Below are 8,761 nucleotides of genomic sequence, written 5' to 3'. Positions count from 1 at the left end.
AACGGGTAAGATTTCAATTACGATATTTTTCGAGAAAGAAGCATTTATTTCAAAAAAAAAAAAGAAATACGCGAGAGAGAAAGAGAGAAGATCTAAGAAATAGGATCTAGGAGATATTTTGGTAAATAGTGGATAGTTATCTCGCCATACGTGATATCGCGTTTCCTGTGCGCGTGTATTCACCCAACGATTTTCACCCAACAGGAAAAAGCGGCGTACACCGGTGGCCGAAGAGTAGATCGTCGTAATGGGATCGATCGGGCACGGCACGGTGTTGGCCGTGTCCGACCTATCGATACCGTTAAGATCAATATTCCATCGGACATTAACATGCAGACAGGAGAGAGAGAAAGAGAGAGAGCACCCACGACGACGCGCTCCACTTTTCTATTTCCCCCATCGTCCGTACGAGCAATCGAGCAATCGTCTCTTCGAAGTGGACGCTCCGTTTTATAGATTTAACTATAATGCGAATCGATTTTATTCATCCCCTGCGAGTATCGCCGAGAATTTCGTCGAAACGGTACGTTGGTAGAGAAATTGTGCTTACCCTTTACCCGGTATTCGTTTTAAACAATTCTTCCTTAATCATGATTAGTAAGTGGATAATCGTATGTACTTAGTTTGTAATTTCGTAATTTTAAAATTTGTAGATTGTAAGGGAATATATATATATATAAATATATATAGGAGTTAGGTTTTTTTCGTAGCGATCGTACGGATTAGTGCAATATTTTATACCATCCTCGAGGAGAGATTAAAGAGTGAAGGGTTCGCATGATCGTTCTAACTGCCATCGCATCGAAGAGTATAGTGTATCGATCGAAGTTAATCTCGTTCGTTACGTAGAGTGTGTTGAAAAGTAAACGAATCGAATACAGGTTTTCTAGAATTTACCGAGGGGGAGAGCTCGTTCATTTCCAGTAAAAAGATATTGTAATCGAATCGTCTTTCAGCGGGAGGAAGGATCGATTCTTCGCGAGAGAAACGTTGAAAATAAATTTATTCTCAAAGTGAAATCGAGTTTCGAACATTTTCAATGGAACCAACTATTACTACTTCCAAGATCCGTAACTCTGGCTTAAGGAAAAATAAAGTTGACTGGTGACTGGACACCGGCAAGGACGTTAAACATTGACCCTGCCGTTCATTGGTTTCTGGAAGAGGCGGTCATTAAGCGACACGGCATACCCATGCGCACCCTCTAATCGTTTCTAAGAAACGAAAACTCGTCACTCATCGTTACGCAGCTTTATCTTTCCTTTAACAGACATTTATCCATATCTTTATGCTATCGAATTTACGATTAACTTTCAATGTTTTTTTCCAATCTTTTATTTACCATTAATTACGTTCAATTTCTTAGTTTCGAGGTGATAAAACAAATAAAAAAAATTTTTTACAAACAAATTTTACTAATAACAACGAGTCATCCAAATATTTGTCCAAAGTAACTTATCGTATCACCTTTATAATATCATTAATTGTGTAAAAATTATTGTGCAAAACAAAGTACCAAAAGCATCGAACTACGAATCGTGGTAAGATAAAATTGGTTTTACCATCAATGCAATTCCGTTTAACTGTGTGTTTAAAAAAAGAATGAAAAAATACAAACTCGAGGAAGCGACACTTCCGAACGGATCAAATTGATTCGCTAAACAGTCGAATTAGATAGCTTTTACACGGAAATCATCGTACTCTTTTCGAAACCTTGAGATTATATATAAAGCTATTAGTTGCTTGGTAGAAATATTTCTAGGTAAAAAAAGAATGTTGGTGTGATTCATCGAGTGGTATAGTTACTTCCTACTGTGGAATCTTTTCGTTCAAAAATGAAGGACATGAGAAATAGTATGCCTACGTTCATATCACGAAATCTTGAATCGAATCTTGATCGTGGAAGAATAATTTTGAATAAGCGATTCTTCCGCTATTTCTCATATTATACGTTCATTACGTTCATTCTGTAAAATATCATTCGTTTTTTCTTCGAGATTCTTCGAAACAAAATCGAGAAATTTAAGAATAAAAAATCGTATAAATACAACGTTTAAACGAGAAAAACTTCCACTGTTTAAAAGAAAGCAGAAATTTTTACAGCGTTAAAAATCAAATGGCGTTACGATAGTCTCGAATCGTCTTCCGTTTTGAATAAATTAATCATCAGGAAGCGTTGCCTGTCTCGGCCTTCAAAAGTGTTTTCAAGGATTTATCAATTTTTCGACAAGTTTGCGCAATTTCCATTTCTCAGTTTTAACTTGGGATCGTTATCCGCTGTACTTTTCCAAAGCAACTTTCTTACTTTTATGTCGTATATATAATGGCATCGATTATCACTTCAATCTGAAGATAATCGCTCTAACCCAATGTTAGGAAAGAAGGAGTTATACGACGATAAAACGACGGCCCGTACGGGGAATCCCAGCCCGAGTTCCGAGTCTTGATTAACACGCAGTACACATAGAATCTTTCCACGCGTAATAAAATTATTATGATAATTTTTGACGGGAATTTTTCAATTTATATTCCGTACGTGCGTCTCGTTTCTAAAAAATTCAATTTAACGTCTCGATCAACGGCTTCATCAAGAAATTTTCCACCCACGTAGCCTCGTATTTATGTTGATGCCTTGATGAAAATCAAGAATTTAATACCAAATAAAACACTTTTACGCAACATATTGAGCTAGACAGAAGAAGCTACTTGAAATAAAATGGGAAATTTATTTGATCGTACGATTTAGCGTTTAAATCTCCTTGATTGCTCGACACAAATAAAAGAATTAAATAGAAATCAGGATATAAAATTCGACTTCTCCGTTCAACGAATTAAAAAAGACGAAAAGTGAAGGAAACGAAACGACATATTAACGCATATTTTGTAAATAAAGACCAAATTTAAAAAAAAATTTAATCTTCGTTTTCCTCCCTCCTAATCCACCAAAACCGAAGAATCGGTGTTGCGAAATTGGACGAGAAATATTTGGAGATACACCAAAAAAAAAAAGAAAGAAATAAAAAGAAAACTCTCCGCCAAGTTCATCCGCCTTCGATAATCGAAGCGAAACGAAACTGGTTGGTGGCACGAAAAGGTAGGGATGCAATATCGCTGGATCATCGTTGATAGTCGTCCAGCTGTTTAACTTTCGATGACCGGCTGGGTAAACGCTAAGCCGTGTCCAACCGTGTTCACACAATGAAAAGGTTGTCCGTGCTAATGAGATTCGTCCGTTCCTCGGCAAGAATACCCGTTTGGTACCTACGTAAACCGTGGCGGGACATCCCAACACGATCGGGACGCTTTCTATATAAAGGCCGCCCTCCAGATTTTCTCATCGTCACTTCGCACTCGAAACTCGAAGAAGCTTGTGCTAACTAGTCCAGTAAACTTGTTATTTCCTCCCGATAAAGCGTTCAACCATGAAGATCGCGCTAATCGTTCTGGTTACGATGTTGGCTGGCGCCATCGCATACCCTGCTCACCCTGCCGCAGAACAGGACGCTGTTCCCGGGGAACAAGGTACGGTATAAAACGAGATAAAACGTTTGCATTCCTGCAAGAGTTGAGTTGAATTGAGAGAAATAAACGAACAAATTTTTTTTTCTTCCTTTTTGTTTAAATTACAAATATTATAATTGGGAAAGGTACGAAGGTCGAGATAATTATTCGAACCAATAGCTTCGTATTATTTCCTTCCCACGTTTGTGTTTGTTTAACAGTCATATGACAGCTTCTCCTTTGCATATCTCTTTGTATATAGTTATATTCTTGAACGTGCAATGATTAACATGCTTCACGTCACATCGACGGGATCAAAATATACTATTGTCGATCTGACTCATCGTTTAGTGAATCTTTTTAACAGTCGAGTAAGAATTACTTTCGACCTTCCCACTCATCTTGTCTAAAGTCATCGAAATCGTTCCTCTCTTCTTTCATTAATCTTTCGTTAATCTTTTGATTATTTATTTATGTACATTTCGTGAATCGAATAGCCTCGGGGGGACTTAAGAAACTTTCGAATATATTAAAGTTTAAAGAGATAAGAAACATTTTTTTGTGCTCCAGTAACGGAGAGTCCAGTGTCGAGGCCGATCAGAGAGGCAAATCCAGATCCTCACCGCCATTTCGGTGGACTCGGTGGAATCGGTGGAATCGGTGGATACGGTGGATACGGTGGATACGGTGGATACGGTGGATACGGTGGATACGTTGGATATGGTGGCTTTCCCATAGGCGGCTTCGGAGGTTCTCACAGCTCCGCTGGTGCTATTAGCTCCCCGTTCGGAAGCGCTGCTTTCTCCAGCTCAAGGACCGGGTACGCATTCTTCTTCCATATGTTTCGTATATGTATATTGCAGAATATTTTTTTTCAAGTTATTTCCTTCCGTTTACAGAGGCTTTGGACGATGAGCAGGCTTCTTGGATAATCAATTTTCTTTCGACAACGACAAGAGACCGTGTTGCTCAATTATATATACATATAATGTGTTATTTTAATTATTTAAATAAACTTTTGTAACAAACGAATCAAACGCCTCTCTTTTTTAATGACCTTAAAAGCCTTTTAATGACCTTGAAAGCATTCTTCGTTAAGCTTAAGATCGTTTTTTTTTATCCCTAACGAAACGTGAAATAAATTATTTTGTTATGTTATTTTATCGTGTAAAGGAATGATTATAATCCGTTTGGAACGCAGGTTGATCAAGCCCGTTGATCATTCATTCCAAACTCATTGAGCCGCGATCAAAGAAAATTTTTGCGCCGCGAAAACGTTTGGTTACTCGACGTAACTATTCAGAACGATTCGTCATATCGAATAACGGAGTTCGATTTTATCGGGATGTTTGCGAGGGATGTTTAGAAAACACTGCATAGCAGAAGTGTGTTTAACCGTTGCCCGCTATAAAATCGATCGCCCTGTCGGCACTTGTCATTACTCCATGCAACGTCTTATCGTCCGACGATCGACGATCGACTGTCCTCCGTTTTCACCGCGATAAGAAAGTGATGAAAAAATGAAGTTTTCCGCGATCACGTTGCTGTTAATCGTCCTACAAGTGAGTAAAGAAATTCTCTCTCTTTCGCTCTCACTCTCACTCTCGCTTTCGAAAACGAAATTTAACGATGGAAAATAACGATCGATAAATGTTGTAGGTACATTATGGTTCCTTTGCCAAATTAGAATCTAAAGGTAAGAGAGGATTAACGGTATTATACGGATTAACGGTATTAACGGTTGAGGTGTAAGGAAAGATGGAAGAATGGGAGAAAATTTTGTCCCTTGTTCTTTTTCTTTCTTTTTCTTTTCCTCTTTCTTTTTCATCTCTTTCTTTCATCGAAGAAAATCAAACGGAGGTCGATCAACAAAGGAGCGCAAGGGTTCATCGGGTGTCCGACCGCGAGTTCACCGGAAATGAAGATTCTCAGTTAAAGAATGCCATCAAGGACATCGTGATCAAGCAGGCTGTTCTATTGGGGAGCGAGGAGATCGAGAAATTTCTCACCGATTTTCCTAATTTGAGCAATCTCGTGCAACACGAGGCAAGTCTCGAAGATTACATCTTCTCTCTCTCTCTCTCTCTCTTTCTCTCTTTTTGAAATTGGATATTTTTGGAAAGAAACGAATCATCGTAGCGATTAATTAAAAGGTTAATGTTTCAGACCCAATTGTTTAAGGAGCTAAACATGATCCTAATGGAGCTGGTTCGAGACGGAACGGTCACGTTGAAAAACATAGATCATACGATCAACGAGATGATGGGGATGAGCGTGTCACAGACTTCCGTCAAACCTGTAACAAAGAACGATAATCTGGGAAATCTTTCAAATTCGTTAGAGCAATTGGGTAGCCAAGAGAACGAGAATCGGGAGAATTCGAGTAATTATTTAGAAAAAAAGAAAAAAAGAAAAAAAAAAAGAAACGTAGCGAAGAGAGATATTTTATCGTATTTTCTCGTATTTTTCTAATCGACGCGTCTTCTCCTTTTCGAGGACTTCCGGTCTCTCGGATCGAATCGATGAACGAACAGGAGCTGAGGAAGGTGAAGAACGTAGCCCAGACACTGGACAATGTGATGATGGAGATCCAGAAACACGTGACTTTCGTTCGAAGCGTTTTTGACAGGCTTTGCAGGTGAGCAGCAGGTGATTGCGAGAAATTGTGGATATCGTATGGCAATTTTAATTAACGATTTTATAGGAAGCATCATTCTACATCGTCCAATCAATCGAATTCGAATGATATTGGAAAATTTGCGTCAATGAATCAACCTAAGAAAGTATCGATATTTTAAAAGATATATTAATATTCGTAAGGAATAATGCGATTACTCGTCTTTTACGTAGTCCTTGATTTCCTAATTAAATTTCTAAAATAATAATAAAATTCTATATATATTTGTAAATAAAAAAAGAAAAATAATTGCGATCGCCTCGATATCTCTTCGTAAAAAAATAATTTTATAACAATTCGACGATGTTTTATAAAATCGAAATGTCAATATTTTCAATAAAAGTGTTGAGAAAAAAGATAACTATCTTTTTTTTTTTATATTGCCATATAGCATCGAAATCGTGTTGTCTTTTTCCTTATATTGAATCAAGGTGACAATATTCAAACTTGCCGCGTATCGATCTAGCCAACACATTTCTCGTTTCCAAATTTATATTCATTATGCGACATTCGTTGTCTCGAATTATTTTTTAAAGAAAACTGACATCATCTAAATAATCAATCCGAGGATTGAATTCGAGGATAAGTTTGCGCGAGAAGAATCGAATCGCTATTTTAACGGAATGTTGAGAAAATCATTCGCCTCTCGTGTTAGAATTGTGATGGATGAACCGAAACAACTATTCTGCTATCGTTCGCAGAAAGTTTGATCAATTCCGTTAGGTAACTGGTGGCAACTAGAAAGAAACCGTCTCGAAGTCGTTTCCTTCTCCTTGTGGGGTAAGTTTATTATTAATCCAATCGTCATATAGTTGCAAAAAAAAAAGCCAAATAAATATAATCGAAAAAGATTAAACTCAAAAGAAAATCTTATCTTTTCTTTTTGAATCGAGATAAGGTTCGAATAAGATTCGAATAAAATATATCGTCTTTCGTGACGATACTTTGTTACAAAATTTTTATAGATAAATATCTTCAATGAGGGTAATAAATAGATGAATATTCGTTTGAAAAAAAAAAAAAAAAGAAAAAGATCCGAAGATAATATTCACGAATTATGTGCTCTATATAGTTCTGAAACTAATGTTCGAAAATTGAAATTTATCGTTCTACTCGTTTTTCTTTCTTTCTTCTCTTTTTTTCCTTTTTCTTAGCAATAACAATAGTTGAAACTACTCGCATGATTCATGAATCGCGTGCATATGCAAACTTGAGGAAATTAAACCGAGAGCTCAAAGTCAGCGGTGTTTGTTATCGTGACGCGATCTAATCTGGTGTGAAATTGCACCTATGATATCTGAATTCAAATTAGTTAATTCGATTCACTTCGAGGTATCCATTATGCTCTACCGTTAGACGCGATAAAACGCGCTTTCCTTCAATGATACGTCATCAAGAATTGAAGCAATTTTCTCGCTTAATTTAACAGCGCCTGCCCAGTGATGCAATCGTGGCTGGCGATGCAGGAAATTACAATCATCGCGACGTGCAACGTATCAACGTTTAATACATTTTACATGCGAGACATAGGGTATGATAGACCTAATTTGTTGAGGAAACGTTTTATTGCGACTATAAACTATTCCTAACTAAGCTCTACTCCAGTCGTTTTCTCAAATTGAATTGAAAAATCTTAAATCAAAAATAAATTACGTATACGAGCAAAATACTCGATTGAGATTATTGAACGAGTAACGCAAAGTTAGAGGCGTAAGAAAAATTTCACGACTCTGGGAACGACTATATTGGAAATTATTATTCTTGAAAATTGATTTTTCGCTTATTAGTGCATGCCAGGCACGATGTAACCAGGCATGCAGCGATACAATTAGGAAACAACTATTGTATTCCTGTCTCGCTTACGATCTCGTAGTAAGAATTTTTTTAATATTTTCTTTTTTCACTTTTTTTCTCTTTACAAAGTTTTTTTAACTCAAATCTGATCTTGCACGAAATAGTTGCACGAAGTAATTTGCTTATATGCAAATTTTTTCTCGAGTTTAAATAGAAAAAAGAAAGAAATAAATAAAAAGTACATTTAAAACCACTTATCCAAATTCTCATGCAAATTTTTATACGAACGGATCGTATCGCGATGAGACAAGAAGATAAGTATAATCGGATAAGGAAGGAAGGAAGGAAATTTCAATTTCCCAAATTGCACGATATTTACATTTGACGAGCAAATTGTCCTTAAATGCGTTCGATCGAACCTAGATTACAGTGGAATCGCGTGAAGGCACGCGAGAGACCCAGTCGAGAGACTCGAAGGAAGCACAATAACCATCGGATTCGGTTTCTAATGAAAAACGATGAAATCGTTGCGTGTTATTGATCAATCGATCCGTAACCATAGCTTCTATCGTCTTGGCGCGATCAATTTGCATTCACCCTTCTCCCTGCCTATAATTAGAGCCAAGGAAAACACATTTTCTAACATGCTCTCCGCCAACAAATCAATCAACACACCGATCACGCTAATCTCTCTTTCTCTCTCTCTTTTTCTCTCTCACTCTTTCTAAGAATTAGAACAAGCTAGAAATTTTCTTCAAACTCTTAACACGAAATTCGTAACGATTAATT

The 8,761-nt window shown here is 37.1% G+C and overlaps 3 protein-coding genes across 4 annotated transcripts in view; all 3 read left to right on the top strand.

Annotated features, from left to right (window-relative positions):
- Positions 1 to 8,761, top strand: part of LOC102679939 — a 14,045-nt gene that overhangs the window by 3,192 nt on the left and 2,092 nt on the right. Inside the window, exons 4-7 of the mRNA XM_031515404.1 lie at positions 4,072 to 4,347; positions 5,348 to 5,547; positions 5,668 to 5,884; positions 5,998 to 6,139. Coding sequence (XP_031371264.1) covers positions 4,072 to 4,347; positions 5,348 to 5,547; positions 5,668 to 5,884; positions 5,998 to 6,139 — 835 coding nt within the window. The remainder of the gene's footprint in view (positions 1 to 4,071; positions 4,348 to 5,347; positions 5,548 to 5,667; positions 5,885 to 5,997; positions 6,140 to 8,761) is intronic.
- Positions 3,023 to 4,533, top strand: LOC102681316 (glycine-rich RNA-binding protein 3, mitochondrial-like). Its single transcript, XM_006610029.2, has 3 exons — positions 3,023 to 3,522; positions 4,078 to 4,321; positions 4,401 to 4,533. The coding sequence occupies exons 1-3, from the start codon at positions 3,423 to 3,425 to the stop codon at positions 4,414 to 4,416; spliced, it is 360 nt and encodes a 119-aa protein (XP_006610092.1). The 5' UTR covers positions 3,023 to 3,422; the 3' UTR covers positions 4,417 to 4,533.
- On the top strand, positions 4,720 to 6,536 carry LOC102681441. Of its 2 annotated transcripts, XM_006610031.2 has the most exons (6): positions 4,720 to 5,063; positions 5,161 to 5,197; positions 5,348 to 5,547; positions 5,668 to 5,884; positions 5,998 to 6,139; positions 6,206 to 6,536. In XM_006610031.2, exons 1-6 carry the CDS (start codon positions 5,022 to 5,024, stop codon positions 6,297 to 6,299), a joined length of 732 nt encoding a protein of 243 aa, XP_006610094.1. In that variant the 5' UTR covers positions 4,720 to 5,021; the 3' UTR covers positions 6,300 to 6,536. The 2 variants fall into 2 exon arrangements, with proteins under 2 accessions (XP_006610094.1, XP_006610093.1); XM_006610030.2 differs by lacking the exons at positions 4,720 to 5,063; positions 5,161 to 5,197 and having other exon boundaries at positions 5,245 to 5,547.

Source organism: Apis dorsata, unplaced genomic scaffold (genome assembly GCF_000469605.1).
Source record: "Apis dorsata unplaced genomic scaffold, Apis dorsata 1.3 scaffold_68, whole genome shotgun sequence".
Taxonomy (NCBI): Eukaryota; Metazoa; Arthropoda; class Insecta; order Hymenoptera; family Apidae; genus Apis; species Apis dorsata.
Note: the sequence above shows the minus strand (reverse complement) of the source record. Positions and strands in the feature narration are given on the sequence as shown.